At 46.9% G+C, this 20,471-nt stretch overlaps 1 protein-coding gene across 13 annotated transcripts in view; it reads right to left on the reverse strand.

Moving 5' to 3' along the window:
* NRXN2 (neurexin 2) overlaps window positions 1-20,471 on the reverse strand; it is a 2,907,124-nt gene that overhangs the window by 776,101 nt on the left and 2,110,552 nt on the right. For all 13 annotated transcript variants that reach the window (XM_040327841.1, XM_040327834.1, XM_040327835.1 and 10 more), the window contains one exon: window positions 13,789-13,962. In XM_040327841.1, coding sequence (XP_040183775.1) covers window positions 13,789-13,962 — 174 coding nt within the window. The remainder of the gene's footprint in view (window positions 1-13,788; window positions 13,963-20,471) is intronic.

The following is a 20,471-nucleotide window of genomic DNA, read 5'->3' on the forward strand; positions in this document are numbered from 1 at the left end:
ATTCATTCACTGTCCAGTGCAGCTGAGGCTGCAGAGAAAGCCTTGTGTGTTTGAACTTTGGGGTGCACACCCTAATGCAATAGGCTGTGCACACCTATGCTGAGAAGAAGACAGGTGGTCTATGGTAACTCTGGAGGAGCTGCAGAGATCCACAGCTCAGGTGGGAGAATCTGTTCATAGGACAACTATTAGTCGTGCATTTCTACGAATCTGGCATTTATGGAAGAGTGGCAAAAAGAAAGCCATTGTTGAAAGAAAGCCATAAGAAGTCCCGTTTGCAGTTTGCGAGAAGCTATGTGGGGGACACAGAAAACATATGGAAGAAGGTGCTCTGTTTAGATGAGACCAAAATTGAACTTTTTGGCCTAAAATCAAAAACGCTATGTGTGGTGGAAAACTAACACTGCACATCACCCTGAATACACCATCCCCATCGGGAAACATGGTGCTGGCAGCATCATGTTGTGAGTATGCTTTTCTTCAGCAGGGACAGGGAAGCTGATCAGAGTTGATGGGAAGAGGGATGGAGCCAAATATAGGGCAATCTTATACAGAAACCTGTTAGAGTCTGCAAAAGACTTGAGACTGGTGTGGATGTTCACCTCCCAGCTGGACAATGACCCTAAACATACAGCCAGAGCTACAATGGAATGGTTTGGGTTTTTTCCCCCATTCGGTCGGACTTTAGAGGCAGATTGGAACAGCAGTATAAACATACAAATTATAAAAAGGTATGTGTCCACTAGCAGCCAAAGTGTGGCCAGATAGAGAGGACATTATATATACCCAAGTAGAAAAATTACGTTTAAAAGTATGACATCAAAAAATGTGTGAACCCCTGTGCGTCTTCAGGACACACTTTGGTGGGACATAGGAAAGGTCTCACTGATCCGGACATGCACTAACACCTGCACAGAGATCTTCTTGAGTGGATAACACAATACTACGATGAACATACTGGGCTAGATTCACATAGATTAGCAAATCTTTAGATCCGCGTAATCTATGTGATTTACGATCCGCCGGCGCATTTTTGCGAGGCTAGTGCAGTATTCACAAAGCACTTACCTCCAAACTTGCGCCGGCGGATCGTAACTCCCCCGGCGGAATTCAAATTCCCCGGCCAGGGGGAGTGTACAATTTAAATCAGGCGCGTTCCCGCGCCGATTTAACTGCGCATGTGCCGCCGGCGATATTTCCCAGTGCGCATGCTCCAAATGACGTCGCTAGGACGTCATTGTTTTCGGCGGCAACGTAAATTCCGGCCATCCGTATTCCCGACCAACTTACGCAAACGACGTAAAAATTTGAAACTCGGCGCGGGAACGACGGCCATACTTAACATTAGCTACCCCACATATAGCAGGGGTAACTATCCGCCGGAAAAAGCCGAACGCAAACGACTTAAAAAAATAGCGACGGCCGGGCGTTAGTTTCTGAATCGGCGGAAATCGGAATTTGCATATTCCTCGCATAAAAAACCGAAGCGACACCTAGCGGCCGGCGGGATATTGCAGCCTAAGATCCGACGGTGTAAGTCACTTACACCAGTCAGATCTAAGGGAGATCTATGCGTAACTGATTCTTATGAATCAGTCGCATAGATCCGACCGTCGGATCTCAGAGATACGCCAGCGTATCAGGAGATACGCCGTTGTATCTCTTTGTGAATCTGGCCCAAAGTGTCCACAATCGGCATATAAAGCCAAATAATTGGGCCTCCAGGGGCAATTAAAATCATATGTGATGACTTTTCCATTGAATAAGTGACACACAATGGCTAAGTTAGCATCATTGGTTACCCCGGACCATATTGCTGCCCAAAGACCAGAGCACTTTTTTGCGATCCGCCACTGCGTCGCTTTAACTGACAATTGCGCGGTCGTGTGACATGGCTCCCAAACAAAATTGGCGTCCTTTTTTCCCCACAAATAGAGCTTTCTTTTGGTGGTATTTGATCACCTCTGCAGTTTTTAGTTTTTGCGCTATAAACAAAAATAGAGCGACAATTTTGAAAAAAATGAATATTTTTTACTTTTTGCTATAATAAATATCCCCCAAAAATGTATAAAAAAACATATTTTTTCCTCAGTTTAGGCCGATACGTATTCTTCTACATATTTTTCGTAAAAAAAATTGCAATAAGCGTTTATTGATTGGTTTGCGCAAAAGTTATAGCGTTTACAAAATAGGGGGTATTTTTATGGCATTTTTATTAATATTTATTTTTTACTAGTAATGGCGGCGATCAGCGTTTTTTTCTCGGTACTGCGACATTATCGCGGACACTTCGGACACTTTTGACACATTTTTGGGACCATTGGCATTTTTATAGCTATCAGTACTATAAAAATGCATTGGATTACTATAAAAATGCCACTGGCAGTGAAGGGGTTAACACTAGGGGGTGGGGAAGTGGTTAAGTATGTTCCCTGGGTGTGTTCTAACTGTAGGGGAAATTACTGATCTTCTGTTCATACATTGTATGAACAGAGGACCAGCATTTCTCCCCTTGACAGGACCGGGAGCTGTGTGTTTACACACACAGCTCCCGGTCCCCGCTCTGTAACAAGCGATCGCGTGTGCCCGGCGGCGATCGAGCCCGACTTGTTCATTCCCGGACTTAATTGGGGTAGGCGGTACACTTTGATTGACAGCCTTCCGACGGTCGCATACAGCGCGTCACGAGTTGCCGAACGTCGTTGCGGCGCTATACGGCACCTGCGCACCGACGTTCGGCTACTTTCGGAAACTGGTGAGGCGCTGTATGCGACGGTCGGAAGGCTGTCAATCAAATAGGAACGCCCATACCCGGAAGCCCATACCCGGAAGCGGCGGGAGAACATCTATCTCAAAAAAGGTAAGTACTGCATTGATTTTAAACAAAACACCCGATTCTGCTTCCCGTAATTAGGCCCAATCTAAGGTTAAAAATGTAGTTTTTGGGTGAACCTCCACTTTAAGGTTTGACGTATGTCTTCCTTTGCTTCAATGTCTCCAACACTGCCAGAATCCTCCTTCTCTTGTGTGTTCTTTGGCGTTGCAAGAATGTTGTCTGCATAAAGCAAGCCTTGAGAGGAAAGGAAGTCCACCTCCACCTCCCGCGGCTCTGCCTCGAGTGCCCTGTTCACAATGCCACGCAGATTGTGTTCCAGCAGAAACACAAGAGGGATTGTGTCACTGATGCATGCATTGTCACAGCTCACCATCCTTGTTGCCTCCTCAAATGGTGCATCTTTTATCAGCAGCCATTGGTATGGCGAGCCACCCTGAGCCTGTCGTTGTGCCATACTCACACAGGTACTCGTTGACGGCCCTCTGCTGCATGTGCAGCCACTGCAGCATTGCCAAAGTGGAGTTCCACCTGGTGGGCATGTTACATATCAGCTGGTTTATAGGCAGGTGGAATTCCCGCTGAATTCCAGACAACCTGAAATGGCTACAGACTCTTCCATCAAATTGAGGACAGGTGCTGGCATTGCGTGAACCACCTCTGGGCCTGGCCGTGCAGAGATGAAAGAATCTCTGCTCCGGTGTGGCTCCTGTGCCCTGGACAGGCCAGCTGAAGCACTGCACTTTAATATATTGCAGTAAAAGTGTTTTGATGCACTTCAATATACTGCAGTAAAAGTGAACTAACACACTTTAATATATTGCTGTAAAAGTGCACAAATGCACTTTAATATACTACAGTAAATGTGCCAAAACGCAATTTAGTGTACTGCAGTAAAAGTGCCCTGACACTCTACACTTACACACTTCAATATACTGCAGGCAGAGTGCCCACTGACAAATGTCAATATACTGCAGTAAACCTGCCTTGACACACTAAACTGACACTAAAGTAAAAAAGGAAGGTCACACTACACTCACGCTGCACTATCACTATATGCACACTATACTAATATTTTACACTCACAATAGAATCACAATAGCACAGTTGCCCGTGGAACAACTCTCTAGTAGCAATGATCAGAGCCCTGTTTTATGTTTCTCCACTCCAATATCACTCTACAAATGGCTGCTCTGGGAAGGAACCTTTTATAGTGTGGGGTGGGTCTATGAGCAATGAGCCATGATTGGGCACAGTCATCATTACTTTCTCCAATCATGGCTCTGACAGTGTTCATTCCTTCAGCCAATCAGGGCTTCCAATGCGCTGTGCAGTGCATTTTGGGGCATTCGGCGGGCCAAACAAAAGGTTGAATGCCCCGACAATTTGGGTGTTCACCGATTGGGTGAACAGCCAATGTTCAGGCCGAACTTCTGCTTGGCCAGAATTTTTGCCCAACAGTAGTTCTTATTGCTTTTCTAGTTTAGTCCATACATTTAGCCAGCATTTTAATTTAAAGTCAGGATCCATTTACATTTTTATGTAAAATCTAATGAACTTCTCTTTACTCCTTTTTAGTCTGCAAAAGATATCATGGAAGTGTTTTGGTTCAACACATAGAAAAATATGTTACTTTTGCCAAACGTCTTGTGAGCTGATGACTTCCAGATCTGTTATAGGGATGGAGGTGAGAAGGGAGAACTAATAATGAGAGGTCTGTGCAGGGCTGCTGTTAGAAACCACAGGGCCCCATATAGACAACCTGACACGGGCCCCATACAGCCAATGCTTCAGTTATGATGAGCACAGTGAGTAATAGGTAGTGATCACTCATGGCTTTAATTCAGGAAAGGTAAGGGCTGGTAAATATGACTGACGGGAGGGCCCGTGGAACCAAGAATCCTTTGGAAAGGTTAGGAAACCCCTTTTTCAGCACCTTTTACTGTATGCCTTATCCTGGCACAGAGTGACTGTGAAAGTACATCTTGGATTACTTAAAATGGGACAGTAATATTTATCCACAATATCTCCCAGGATATATGTAAAGACTATTCTTGATTTGTTTGATTCTGAACTCAACATGTAAGTTGAGAGAGCAGATCACATTGGCCTCTGTACAATGTAGGAGACATGCCGACTCCTGCTGGAGCTCCTGCTATTGTGAGAAGGTGTCCCGTGTTTATACTTATTATAATGTATAATCTAGTGTGTGAAGCTCGGTGAGAACAAGTCTGACCTGTAGTGAAATCCTGACGGGCACGGAGTCACATCAGCTGCTTTAAGGGATTCGTTTATTTTATGTTTCTGGTTACAAATGTATTGTTAGAGTAATATGGGCAGGAGGGCAGAACCTCTTTAACTGTGTATAGGACTTGTATTTTGGTTCTTTTTTTTTTTACACTTCAGTCTCTACCTCATATAGTGTGCATTTATATGCTCATGTTCTGCGTGCCAGCCCATTGCATCTCTATTTTGGTTTTGCATCATTAGTGTCTCTACTTCTTGTGTAAGTTTTTTTTTTTTTTTTTTTTTCCTTATTGTATTGTTTCTTTAAATATATATTCACTCCTTTTGCTTAAAATATACAAAAGTTGTACCGTTACAGCTTCACCCCCTTATTCATCCCTTTCCCCCCCCCCCTCCCCCTATCTCACCTAAAACAATCTCTTTGTACCTCTAATTTTTCTATGATGACTTTAAATATCTTCTCTTAACTTTTCCGCGTAACTCCATGATTTCTTAAAGGTCCTCCAGTTGTCCCATTTCGTATTTTGTAAAATGTTATTGCCCTCTATGTCCTCTTTCAGTTCTTCCATTTTTTAGGTTTCTTCGACCGCATCAATCCATTCCCAGATTGATGGGCACTCCACCTCTTGCCACCCCCTTGGAATTAATCTTTTAGCGGCGTTCAGTAGGTGCGGTACTAGCGATTTTTTTATAGCTTTTAATGCCTTCTTCCCCCCCGTGGAATACGACAACCCATGGGTCCATCTTTATCCTTTTTTTTGTGATCTCTTCCACGCAGGCCAATATTTTTTCCCAGTACCTCTTTACCTTAGGGCATCCCCACCAAAGGTGAGCCATATTTCCTGGTGATCCGCAGCCCCTCCAGCACTCACCTGTTTGCCCTTCTTTAAATTTTCTTAATTTGTCTGGTGTCATGTACCATCCAGCTATACATTTAAAACACATCTCCGCAGTGCGGCTATCTACCGCAGAGGAGTGTGTCAGAGTCAACATTTTCTCTATTGTGGTCCTATCCCGCTGTGTCCCAAGTTCCCTTTCCCATTTTTTAATGAATGGAGGTATGTTCTGCTCCTCCATCTTCAATAGTATCCTATATAGCCCCGAAGTGATTCCTCTAGCTCTTTTTGTGGAACAAATTTTTTCCAGTTCCAATAACTGATCTCCTGACCTCAATGGATGTGGGAGATCTTGGATAAAATGGTTTAGTTGCTGATACCTCCATTCATTAATTTTCATAATTTTTTTTTTAAGTTTTAACTCCTGTAGTGTTAAAATATGACCTTCATTCATTATATCCCTTAATTGTATAGTGTCCTCTTTAATCCAATTTCCTCCCACTTGTGTTTTACCTGGTGCAAAATAGTCATTATTCTTCAGTGCTATAAGGGGTGAATTGTATTCCTTCACAGTTTTCTTATAAACAGTGTCCCAAACTTTAAGTGCATTTTTAGTTATCTCGTGTATATTTTTATCTAATGTCCTAAATTGGGGAGGGTTCCAAATTATCTTATCTAACCTTACCTGTGATAATTCATTTTCTAAACTTACCCACCTTTTTTCTTTGTTGACTCTGGCCCACTCCACCACTCTTGTTAATACTACCGCCTCATAGTATCCCTTAACATCGGGGACCGCTAGTCCCCCCTTTTTTTTTGGTTGTTTTAGGGTCTGAAGTGATATCCTGTGTTTCCTATTTCTCCATATGTAATTCATAATTAGTTTTCTAAGGGCAGAGAACAGTGTTCCTGGGAGGGCAATGGGAATCATCTGGAATTTATATAAAATTTTTGGTAAAATAACCATTTTGCAGTAATTAATTTGTCCCATCCACGATATTGCTCTATTTTCCACCCTTTTTGTTTCTGTCTTAATTTCATTTAGTAAGGGGATGAAGTTTATCAGATAGATCTTCCTAATTGATTTTGCTAATAATATCCCTAGGTATTTAGGTTCTTTAACCCAAGCAAATTGGTACTTCGTTTTCAGGAGTTGCTCTTCTATCTTGCTTATGTTTATGCTCATGATCTCTTTTTTAGTGATGTTTAATTTAAAGTTTGAAATTTCTCCATATTCGCAGCCATGGGCGTCCGCTGAAATTTTTTCAGGGATGGGGCGCTTCGGCAGTCAGAGAGACAATCGCATTTAACCCTTTCTTCAAACGCTAGTGGGCTGTAAAAGCGCCCGCTAGTGGCCGAATAGCGCAGCTAAAACAATGGTAAATCGCCACTTTTTAGAGGCACTTTACAGATAACACAGCCAGCTGGCAGTGTGAAATAGCTCTGTGTGTGAAATAGAGATAATTCAGCTTCACTCCATGCCCATATAAATATAGCCTAGACAATGTACAGGCCTCCTTCAGCACAGATGGACCCCCCCCCCTTAAGCACAGACCCCTCCATTCAGCACAGACCCCTCCATTCAGCACAGATGGACCCCCCCTTCAGCACAGACAACCTCATTCAGCACAGACCCCCTTTCAGCACAGATGGACCCCCCTTCAGCACAGATGGACCCCCCCTTCAGCACAGATGGACCCCCCTTCAGCACAGACCCCTCCATCCACACAGACCCCCCCTTCAGCACAGATGGACCCCCCCTTCAGCACAGATGGACCCCCCTTCAGCACAGACCCCTCCATCCACACAGACCCCCCCTTCAGCACAGATGGACCCCCCCTTCAGTACAGATCCCCCTTCTGCACAAATGGACCACCATTGAGCACAAACCCCCCCTTCAGCACAGACGGACCCCCCCTCCCCCATCCCATTTAGTACCTCAGATCAGCGCGGCACAGCAGGTTCCCTCCCCCTGTGTACACATAAACACTGGAGGGGGAGGCGGCTTCGCTCTGCTCGCTGTGCCTGTGTGACATCCGGCCCAGGACCGCTCAGGCAGCCTGCAGCCGCGGAGAAGGGGATGGTTGGTCAGGTGCAGTGGTGTCACCCCGCAACAGACCACCCCACTGCCCCCCCTTGCAACACCACAGCCAGCAGCTCGCCTCTCTCTCCCTGTTCTAACCTGCCTGTCACCACGGCGCTGTTACTGCTTCAGTCACGGAAGGGTGTTCACTCTTCAACACCTTCTAGGTTTTTCAGGGGAGGTCAATTGCCCCCCCTTGCCCTATGGAGCGGATGCCCATGTTCGCAGCATAGATTTAAAAGGTTTGGAATTGATGTTTTGGGTTCCACTAAGTAGAAGAGGACATCGTCTGCAAAAGCAGCAAGTTTGTGTTCTTCCTCTCCTATTTTGACCCCTTTTATTTTTTGAGAGTTTCGAATCCTGGCCAGCAGGGGTTCCAATGAGAGCACGAACAGTAGTGGCGACAAAGGGCACCCCTGCCTTGTGCCGTTTCTCATTAGGAAGGTTTGAGAGAGACTGCCATTTATTTTTATGGGGGACCTGTAGAGGGTGCCAATCCACTCCATCATCCTCTGTCCAAACCCCATTTCCTTCAGGGTGGGCAACATAAGTCCCCAGTCTACCCTGTCAAACACTTTTTCTGCGTCTATCGACAGGAGTAGACCTGGGGACCCCATTGCCTTCATTCTCTGGAGAATCAAAAGTGTTCTTACCCCATTGTCTCTCCCCTCTCTTCCTTGAATAAACCCTGTCTGATCCGGGTGCACCAATTTTGTCATTTCCTGTCTAACTCTCCCGGCCAGTACCTTTGCAAACAGTTTTAAATCTGTATTGAGCAGAGATATCGGCCGGTATCCCAAACAATTTCCGGTATCCTTACCTTCCTTAGGGATTACGGTGATAGTTGCCTCTGATGCCTCTTTACTTAGTTTATACTCCTTTCCAAGACCATTGAAATACTGGCATAGCCTTGGCAGAAGTATCTCCTTACATTTTTTGTAATACATTACTGTAAAGCCGTCTGGTCCCGGACTTTTACCTGAGGCTGAGCTTGTTAGTGCTAATTTAATTTCGTTTTCTGTAATTGGCCTATCCATCCCTTCTGCGTCTACTTGACAAATTTTTGATAGCCCTGCTTCTTCTAAAAATGCTGTGGTTTTATTTTCTTTCTCACCTTTTTGCCAGTTTTTTTGTTCTACTGAATATAGTTTTTCGTAGTATAATCTAAATGTTTCAGCAATGTCTTTTGTTGTATGTAAGACCTCTCCTTTTTCGTTTTTAATTTTATCTATATAGTTCCTTGATTTTTTTTTTTTTACCATCCGAGCCAGATGTTTGCTTGTTTTATTTCCCCACCTGTATCTTTCCCTTGCTATTAGGTTAAATTCCCCTCTTGTTTCCTGGTCAACGAGTTCTTTAAGTTTGTTCCGCTTATTAACTAGGTTCAGATATAGATCTCGTTGTTTTCCCGTTTTCTTATGTATTTGTTCTAAGTTGAAGATCTCGTCTATTAGTTTTTCCTTTTTACTGTTCTTTTCTTTTTTCCTCCTTGCTCCTTCAGAAATTAAAACCCCTCTAATCACCGCCTTGTGGGCGTCCCATAATGTTGCTGCCGAGATTTCATCTGTCTTGTTTGTCTTAAAATACTCCTCTAGTTCTTTTTTAACCCTCATTAGACTTTTCTCTTCTATTAATAGTTTCTCATTTAGTCTCCAATTTTGATAGGACCTTTGATTGCCTATAATATTTATGGATATGCTAATAGGGGCGTGATCGGAAATCGTCATGGTCTCTATTCTCGTTTCTAACATTCTATGCTCGACGAAAATGTGGTCGATCCGAGAATAGCTCTCATGAACATGGGAATAAAATGTATAGTCTCGTTTGCTTGGGTTAAAGATCCTCCATGTGTCTACTAGTTGACTTCTATGTAGACTACCCTTTACCTTTCTTAATTGCATTTCTTGGGTTTCTAATGTCTGGTATGTCTTATCAACCTTTGTGTCCATACAGAAGTTTAGATCTCCTCCCAGTATTATCTTTCTCCTCCTAAAATCTTTTAATTTCCCTAATATTCCCAGAAGGTATTTCATCGGGGAGGTGTTCGGCGCGTATATATTTACGAGAGTATATTCCTCCTCCTCTAGTTTTCCCCTTAAGAAGAGGAATCTCCCCTCTGGGTCTGTCAATCGATCTGTTAGTACAAACTGAGTCCCCTTGGCTATTCCAATTGCTACCCCTCTGGCCCTTTTAGAAAATGGTGTCACCATAATACCATATGGGAAAGTCAGGGGAATATAACCTTATATTTGATCCTAGTGTAAGATGGGTTTCTTGTAGAAGAGCTATGTCTGTCCTATACCTCTTCAATTCCTTTAACACCTTATGTCTCTTGGATGGGCTATTGAGACCTTTCACGTTGTATGATAGGCATTTAATTACTGGCATCTTTGATGTTGGTTACGCTTTCTTCTGATTGTTTTGGTGAGATAGGGTATCTTCCATCCCTCCGATCCCTCCCCCCCTTCCTCCCTCCCCCCCCTTCCACCCTCCCTCCCACCTATCCTCCCCCCCCTTCCACCTTTCCTCCCTCCCCCATATTTGGCCTATTAAAGACCCCTGAACCATCTTCCATGTCTTGGTTCAGATCCCCCTGGGTGGGGTCTGAGATTGCCTCCCCCCCCTCCCGGTTTTTCCACCCGGGAGAGGGGGGGGGGACAGGCCCGAAGCCCAAGATCAGAGAGAAGGCTAAACCAGAAACAAGAGAAAAAAAGAAGAAAAACGGGGGCATCAGAAGAAGCCCAGAAAAGAAAAAAGTGCAACTAGAGAAAGCAAAGAAAAGGGGGGGGGGGTTTCATTCTCCCCCCTCTCCCTCCCACCCCCGCTTCCCCTTCTACCCCCAACCTGGCAGGTCAGGGACCTGAATATCTAATTTCTTACAGAATTCATTCAAATCCTCCGGGAATCTTAATATCGCAGATATCCCCTCTTTTGTTCCAATTAGGCAAGCAGGGAAACCCCAGTTATACTTAATATTCCGGTCTATCATCTGTTTTAAGAGCGGTTTTAACAACCATCTCCTTGCCAGGGTTTCTGGGGCCACATCGGTGAATATCTGCAGTTCCGTCCCTTCAAACACTAATGGGGGTTGTCCCCTCAGCTTCTTCCATATTGCTTCTTTATCTTCATAGAATCGGAACCTTATTATGACATCTCTTGTTCGCTCAGAGGTCACTCTTTTCGGATTTCCTACTCGATGAACCCTTTCGATCCTGATTGGATTGTCTATTGTTCTTTCCAGTAGTGGATTAAATATTGTCTGCGTTATTATCCTGAGGTCCTCGCCCCTCTTCTCTGGTAGGGACCTTATCCTCAAGTTTTGTCTCCGGCTTCTGTTTTCCTGATCCTCCAATTTGTAGAGAATTTGCCTCTGTTGTAGTTGAATCTGGTCAATCTGGGCTTTTAGTGTAATTGATTCCTGTTCTTGTTTCTCTATTTGTTCCTCTGCTGTTTCTATTCTGGAGAGCATGTGGCCAAAATCAGTCCGTAAGTTCTGTATTTCACTTTTTATCACGTTCTCCAATCTTAACAGCATCTCTGCCATTTCTCCTTTTGAGGGGGACTGAGTGTCTGCGCTTCGTTCATCCATCCTGCTACTTTCCAGTCCACTTCCTGTGGGCCCTTCCTCTCTTAAAGGAGTTCTCTGACCTAAAAGTTTTAACCCCCGCTGTGCCCGGGCTGTAAAAAAATAGAAAATAAATTGTCACTTACCTGCCTACGATCCCCCGTTGTTCCGATATCGCCGTCCCGTTCTCCGGTCCCGGGCCCCTTCCGCTTCCTGTGTGTCGGTGACTCATAGTGCGCTCAGCCTATCAGCGGCCGCAGCAATGTCCCGTCGCGGCCACTGATAGGCTGAGCGCACTATGAGTCACCGACACACAGGAAGCGGAAGAGACCGGGACCGGAGAACGGGACGGCGATATCGGAACAACGGGGGATCGTAGGCAGGTAAGTGACAGTTTATTTTCTATTTTTTTACAGCCCGGGCACAGCGGGGGTTAAAACTTTTAGGTCAGAGAACTCCTTTAATTCAATAGATGTTTCAATAATAATTCAATAGATATTACTCTGGGGTTTCTTATTTTCGGCCTTTTTAACTTTATTCACTTGTTGTTGCTTTGTTGCTCCCTGGGCACCAGGAGCACATGGGCTCTCCCCTCTGGTCACAAATGGCCTTATTGAGCTTGTTGCTGTTGTATTGCTTGGAGTAGTTGGGGGACCCCATTTTGTTGATCTACTCGTCATTCTGCTCATGTTAGTCTCCTTCCTTCTGATTCTCTTCCCCAGCTTGACCTCTTATCCCCAACAGATTAATGCAGAATCTAGTGTAAAGGGAAAAACCGGTATGGAGTGCCGGACTGGGTTGGACCAGTAGGGATTTGCTATTTTACTTTTATTTCCCCCCCCCCCTCTACCCCCCTCTTGGCTCCTACCCTACTAATATTATCTCAGTTTTCAGAGGTTCTAACCGTTTAAACGGCGCTTATCAATATACCAATATACCCAATACCCAATATTTATGTGCACAGAGGGCAGGGAGAGAGAGAGGGGAAGAGGAGGGTCACCTTCTAGCCATTTGTTTATGGGGCTTATGGAAAGAAACAATTGTTGAGCTTCAGATTTCTCCAAAGTTCTTTCTCCCTTTTGTCCCCCACTCCCCTCTCCTTTTAATCCAGGAATGGTATACAGACAGTCAGTTCTTCAGATAGTCTGATTATCTGGGTATTTAAAGCCAGGGAATAGGAATACTCTCGGGGTGAACGTGAGCAGTGACCTCTTTTCGGAGCAGGAGAGAGCAAGAAGACCCCCCAAATAAATGGTCTCCTTGATAAAGCAAAACAAATGAGATAGTAAACAGCGAGGGGGTTTGTATTTTGGTTCTAATAAACAGTCCATGTTCAGCAATCAAACGAGTATCATCTTGTTTGTAGTTGTCAGTGGTTGGAATATCTGATATCTATATTCAGACTGGGAGGAAGCGGTATATGACAAAAGCACTCAAGTGGAGTGTGGGACGTTTCGTTACAATGACATTTACCGGGCCCTTCCACCACTCTCCATCTTGAAGCATGCTATTGTGTGCCTGCAGCTGCCAGTGGGAAGGATAAGAGGAAAGCCGGAAGCACTGCAGGGGGTATGGGGCACACAGGGGGGTCTGAGAAGCAGGGGAAATATATGGTGCAGAGGAAAGGTGAGGGGTGTGGTGTGGGGGCAATTACTAAAACTGATCCCTGCAGCAGCTGAAAGCATCGGTAGAGAGAGGCAAATAAGCCAGCTTTCAGCTGCTGCAGAAAAAGCCATACAGGTGATTGGTTCCAGTTTTTTGCCCCCACCCCCACATCGAACACTTTCCCTGCCCACATCCGATTCACCCTGCAACCTGAACCCCCTGCTGGCTTTGGCCCTGTACAGAAGGACTGGTGGCACTCCCTTATCCATGGACCTGGGTCTGCATTCTTTGCTGCACATCAGAAATAAAGGAGGAGGGCTGACATGAAATGCTTAGGAATTCAGAGATCTTCTGTCATGTCAAAAATGAAACTTAGAAGCATACCATATTTCTGGCACATGAATGCTTATTTTTCTAACCTTGTAGCATGATTAACCACTTCCCTGGACACAGTGGGTGACAGATCGTGCCACATATGATATCCAACCAGAGCAACTAATGTCCCACCCAGCTGTTATTTGACTATAGGCAGCGCAGGAACTGGTTAAAAGAATAAAACATGTATTCAAGGAAGTACTGCATATGTTACATTTTCCCTCCGCATGCACTTTAATCTTACCATCGCATCCCCTTACTACTGGACCAAATCGATGGAGAGCATCAGTCAAGAGATCTGGAAGGCGTCCATTAAGATCCACAGAAGCAAGACATCCCTGGAAACCATCTCGAGATGCAACAAGCTTTGGAAGAGTGACATACATATTCCTTGGAAGGCCACCAATATACAGTTCACCTAGATAAAAATGAGAAGAGTAGAAGCAATAAAGAGGTTAGTAAAAGCAAAGAAATACATTGAAAGCATAAAAGTACAATGATAAAAGGTAATAGAAAAAAAAAAAAGTTTTGAAGAAAATAGATTCCCCCATTTAATTGACCATTTACTTGTGATCAATGTGGGAAAGCAGGTGTTTCGTTACATGTATGACTTTAAGAGATATGCATAAAGAAAGTGCAGTGCTGATAATGGTGAACAAATATAAGATGAATTAACCACTTCCAGACCTTAGGGCTCTTTCACACGTCCGTTCGTCCGTTTTTTGGACGTCCGTTAACGGACCGCAATGCTTCCCTATAGGTTAACGTCCGTTAGCGGATGAGCATCCGCTAACGCCCGTTAGCATCCGTCTGCGTTAAGTTCCGTTTTTTTGGACGGAAGAAAACCCTATTTTTCTTCCGTCAAAAAAACGGAACGGACGAAAAACGGATGATCCGTTTACCATCCGATCCGCTAACGCCGTGTGCGGCGTTTGGTATGAATCCTGAGGGGGAAGTCCCCGCCGGATTTTAAATACAAATCCGGCATGGGTTCCCCCCCTCGGGAGCATACTGGGCCCTTAGGTCTGGTATGGGTTGTAAGGAGTCCCCTACAATCCATACCAGACCCGTATCCAAAGCACGCTACCCGGCCGGCCAGGAAAGGAGTGGGGACGAGCGAGCGCCCCCCCCCCCTCCTGAGCCGTACCGGGCTGCATGCCCTCAACATGGGGGGGGGTTAGGTGCTCTGGGGCAGGGGGGGCGCACTGCGGCCCCCCCACCCCAGAGCACCCTGTCCCCATGTTGATGAGGACAGGGCCCCTTCCCGACAACCCTGCCCGTTGGTTGTCGGGGTATGCAGGCGGGAGGCTTATCGGAATCTGGGAGCCCCCTTTAATAAGGGGGCCCCCAGATACCAGCCCCCCACCCTAAGTGAATGGATATGGGGTACTGACGTGTGAAAGAGCCCTAAGGGCCCTAAGGGCTCTTTCACACGTCAGTTCAGTTTTTTAGATCAGTTTTTTTTTCATCAGTTGATCCGTTTTTCCATCCGTTTTTCATCCGTTTTTTGTCAGTTTTTCATCAGTTTTTCCATCAGTTTTTCCATCCGTTTTTTCATCCGTTTTTTTTTTTTTTGGGGGGGGGGTTTTTTACATACAGTGCCTGCCGCCGAGAATGTGTTTTTAGCACGACGGCATCGCGCTGATTCTCGGCGCCAGGGTGCCGACATCTCGCACTCGCTGGAATAGTAAAAGCACATGCCAGCAAGCACGTCATAGAAGCGACGGGAGATCCGACTTGGATTCCCGCCAATTCTACACGTGTGCGGCGTTTTTTTATGAATCCTGAGGGGGAAGTCCCCGCCGGATTTTAAATAAAAATCCGGCATGGGTTCCCCCCTCGGGAGCATACCGGGCCCTTAGGTCTGGTATGGGTTGTTAGGAGACCCCCCCCTACGCCAAAAAAATGGCGTAGGGGGTCCCCCTACAATCCATACCAGACCCGTATCCAAAGCACGCTACCCGGCCGGCCAGCAAAGGAGTGGGGACGAGCGAGCGCCCCCCCCTCCTGAGCCGTACCGGGCTGCATGCCCTCAACATGGGGGGTTGGGTGCTCTGGGGCAGAGGGGGGGGCGCACTGCGGCCCCCCCACCCCAGAGCACCCTGCCCCCATGTTGATGAGGACAGGGCCCCTTCCCGACAACCCTGGCCGTTGGTTGTCGGGGTATGCGGGCGGGAGGCTTATCGGAATCTGGGAGCCCCCTTTAATAAGGGGGCCCCCAGATACCGGCCCCCCACCCTAAGTGAATGCATATGGGGTACATTGTACCCCTACCCATTCACCTGGAGGCAAAAAGTTAAAGTTAATAAACACGACACAAGGGTTTTTAAAATAATTTATTAGTTTGCTCCGGAGGACCCCCCCTGTCTTCTTTATTAGCTCCTTCACCAGGGGGGCTTCTTCTTTGACGTCTTCGGGTGGGGGCCGCTCTTCTTCGCCGCCGTCTGGTTCTCTTCCACCGCCGGGGGGGTCGCTTTTATAAAAGCGCGCCCCCCCCGGCGGGTTTCCTCCGACGTCTTCGGTGGGGGGTGGTGTGCTTCTTCTTCCGCTATCCGGGGGGGTCTTCTCCGCTATCCGGGGGGTCTTCTCCGCTCTCCGGGGGCCTTCTTCTATGTTCGCCGCTCTCCGCTGTTGACTCGGCGCACCCCGGTTCTTCCTCCCGCTGTCCGGTGCCTTCTCCTTCAGCGCTGAACGTCTTCTTCTTCCGTGCTGTGACGTCGTCTTCTTCTTCTTCTCTTCTCCCGATGTTGACACGTCGCCTCTTCTCGCTGCAATGACGGGTACGCGGCTTGCATCTTACTTATATAGACCTCACAGTCCCATCATGCTCTGTACCTACCCATGTGATACCTACCCACGTGGGTAGGTACCGGAGCATGATGGGACTGTGAGGCCTATATAAGTCCGATGCAAGCCGCGCACCTGTCATTGCAGCGAGAAGAGGCGACGTGTCAACATCGGGAGAAGAGAAGAAGAAGAAGACGACGTCACAGCACGGAAGAAGAAGATGTTCAGCGCTGAAGGAGAAGGCACCGGACAGCGGGAGAAAGAACCGGGGTGCGCCGAGTCAACAGCGGAGAGCGGCGAACATAGAAGAAGGCCCCCGGAGAGTGGAGAAGACCCCCCAGGTAGCGGAGAAGACCCCCCCGGATAGCGGAAGAAGAAGCACACCACCCCCCGCCGAAGACGTCTGAGGAAACCCGCCGGGGGGGGCGCTTTAATAAAAGCGACCCCCCCCCCGGCGGTGGAAGAGAACCAGACGGCGGCGAAGAAGAGCGGCCCCCACCCGAAGACGTCAAAGAAGAAGCCCCCCCTGGTGAAAGAGCTAATAAAGAAGACAGGGGAGGCCTCCGGAGCAGACTAATAAATTATTTTAAAAACCCTTGTGTCGTGTTTATTAACTTTAACTTTTTGCCTCCAGGTGAATGGGTAGGGGTACGATGTACCCCATATCAATTCACTTAGGGTGGGGGCCGGTATCTGGGGGCCCCCTTATTAAAGGGGGCTCCCAGATTCCGATAAGCCTCCCGCCCGCATACCCCGACAACCAACGGCCAGGGTTGTCGAGAAGGGGCCCCGTCCTCATCAACATGGGGACAGGGTGCTCTGGGGTGGGGGGGGGGGCCCGCAGTGCGCCCCCCCCTGCCCCAGAGCACCCAACCCCCCCATGTTGAGGGCATGCAGCCCGGTATGGCTCAGGAGGGGGGGGGGGCGCTCGCTCGTCCCCACTCCTTTCCTGGCCGGCCGGGTAGCGTGCTTTGGATACGGGTCTGGTATGGATTGTAGGGGGACCCCCTACGCCGTTTTTTCGGCGTAGGGGGGGTCTCCTTACAACCCATACCAGACCTAAGGGCTCGGTATGCTCCCGAGGGGGGAACCCATGCCGGATTTTTATTTAAAATCCGGCGGGGACTTCCCCCTCAGGATTCATACCAAACGCCGCACATGGTGTTAGCGGATCGGATGGTAAACGGATCATCCGTTTTTCGTCCGTTACGTTTTTTGACGGAAGAAAAATAGGGTTTTCTTCCGTCCAAAAAAACGGAACTTAACGCAGACAGATGCTAACAGACGTTAGCGGATGCTCATCCGCTAACGGACGTTAACCCATAGGGAAGCATTGCGGTCCGTTAACGGACGTCCAAAAAACGGACGAACGGAACGGACGTGTGAAAGAGCCCTTGGGTGTTTTTCAGATTTGGTGTTTGCAAGACTAAAACAGTTTTTTCTGCTAGAAAATGACTTAAAACCCCCAAACATTATATATATATTTTTTTCTAACACCCTAGAGAATAAAATAGTGGTCATTGCAATACTTTTTGTCACACCGTATTTGCGCAGCGATCTTACAAGCGCACTTTTTTTGGAAAAAATTCACTTTTTTTTATTCAAAAATAAGACAACAATAAATTTGGCCCAATTGTTTTATATATTGTGAAAGATAATGTTACGCCGAGTAAAATGATACCCAACATGTCACGCTTAAAAATTGCGCCCGCTCGTGGCATGGCGTCAAACTTTTACCCTTAAAAATCTCGATAGGCGATGTTTAAAAAATTCTAGAGGTTGCATTTTTTGAGCTACAGAGTAGCTCTAGGGCTAGAATTATTGCTCTCGCTCTAACGATCGCGGCGATACCTCACTTGTGTGATTTGAACACCGTTTTCATATGCGGGCGCTACTCGCGTATGCCTTCGCTTCTGCGCGCGAGCTCGTCGGGACGGGGCGCTTTAAAATTATTTTTTTTGTTTTCTTATTTATTTTTATTTATTTTATTACTTTTTACACTGAAAAAAAAATGTATCACTTTTATTCCTATTACAAGGAATGTAAACATCCCTTGTAATAGAAAAAAGCATGACAGGTCCTCTTAAATATGAGATCTGGGGTCAAAAAGACCTCAGATCTCATATTTGGGCTTAAATGCAAAAAAAAAAAAAAAAATTTGGAAATGTAATTTTTTCAAATGACAAAAAAAAAAATTGTCTCTTTGAGGCCGAGTACTCACGGCAGGACATGTCCGATGAAAACGGTCTGCAGACCGTTTCCATCGGACATGTCTGGCCGGGGACTGCCCGGGGACTTCTGTTCGATGGCTATACACACCATCGAACAGAAGCCCGCGCGTAAACATTACGCGGGGCGTGTCCGCGGTGTCGCCGCGTCGATGACGCGGTGTCGCCGCGACAATGACGCGGCGACGTGGGCGGGCCGCCTTAAAAATGCTTCCACGCATGCGTCGAAGTCATTCGACGCATGCGAGGGATGCGGGTGGCAGGACATGTACGGTAGGTCTGTACAGACGACCGTACATGTCCGGGCGGACAGGTTTCCAGCGGACTGTTTTAAAACAAGTCCGGGAAACAGTTGTCCGCTGGAAACCTGTCCGCTCCGCCTGAAAATGGTCCGCTCGGGCCAACACACGGCCAAACATGTCTGCTGAAACTGGTCTGCGGACCAGTTTCAGCAGACATGTTTGGTCGTGAGTACGGGGCCTCAGAGGCTGGGCAGGACTGACGTTTTGACGTCACTTCCGCCCAGCAGAGCTATGGGGACGGGCGAAGGAGATTTTTCCTTCAGTCTCGTCCCCGCTCAGCTGCCGAACGGTCCCGATCGCCTCCGCCGCTACCGACGGCTCCGGTAAGCGGCGGAGGGCGCGGGAGAGCAGCGGGAGGGGGGGCCCCTCTCCCGCCACCGATAACGGCGATCTCGCGGCGAATCCGCTGCGGAGACCGCCGTTATCGTTTACCAGGCCGCGCACACTAAAGATTGATACCTCGGCAGCTGCTGCCGTTACCGAGATATCAATCTTTAAAAAATGGACGTACATCGTCGTGTGCAGGTCTGGAAGTGGTTAAGAATTTTTTTTTTTGTATTGATCAAATGAAAAAGAAAGGGGAAGACGAAAGGGGAAGGAATGCGTAATGACTTCACCGTCGGGTGGAGCCACCGACGGTGACGTCATTACGCATTCCTTCCCAGACGGTGGATAGATGAATCATATAGGAAGTAGAGAGAAGCAAATGGAGGCGCTGCAGCTTTTTTACCATTCATGATTTGACCGATGTTCCGCTGACTTATCTTTCCTGTAAGTGCAATCTATTCATCTATTAAACAATCTTGAATCAATGTACTGCACTGAGGGATTTTCTCTTTTATATTTTGAGTAATATCAGATAACTAGCCGCTGTTCAGGACACCACTTAGGTCCCAGGGAGACCGTTAATTTCCTTAGCTGGGTGAGACTGTTTCGGCAGTCATGACCTTTTGGTAAGCAGGCTACCTTACACTTGGGTGTCGAGCTGATCGCACTTTTTTTTGTGTGAAGATTTGTGTCACGCCTTTCTTCTTGCAACGTATCCTTACTTGTCTGGATGTTAACACTTTATAGACTGTAGTAGTGTGGTACCCCAGGGGTGTGGTGACCCAGGGTTTTCAACTGAACTGGTTGAGGGGATCCAGGGAGCTTGCGGTTTAGGCTGGGTTCACACTACGGTTTTCCCGTCCGTCAGCCGCATACGATTTATATGGAAAACCGTATGCGGCTGAAACGGACGGGAACGTATGGAACCGCACACATGTGCGTTTTCCATTAACATTAATGTTAAAGGAAAACGTATGCGTTTGCCATACTGTTTTAAAAACGACCGCAAAAAACCGTGGTTGAACACGGTTTTGCGGACGTTTAAAAAACGTTTTGCCAGCAAATCGTACGCACCCGGATGCATCTGAGTGCATACGATTTGCAATGCATTCTCTATCTATACGTTTTCCCGTCCGGGCCCGTACGTTTTCAATACTGAAATCGTATGCGGCTGACGGACGGGAAAACCGTAGTGTGAACCCAGCCTAACAGAGGAAACTGGCATTCCAGTTTCCTCAATTGTTAATAAAATCCCCAGTCCTGGGTTCAGGCTTTACAGAGCT

This window comes from Rana temporaria, chromosome 11 (genome assembly GCF_905171775.1).
Source record: "Rana temporaria chromosome 11, aRanTem1.1, whole genome shotgun sequence".
NCBI classification, from domain to species: domain Eukaryota; kingdom Metazoa; phylum Chordata; class Amphibia; order Anura; family Ranidae; genus Rana; species Rana temporaria.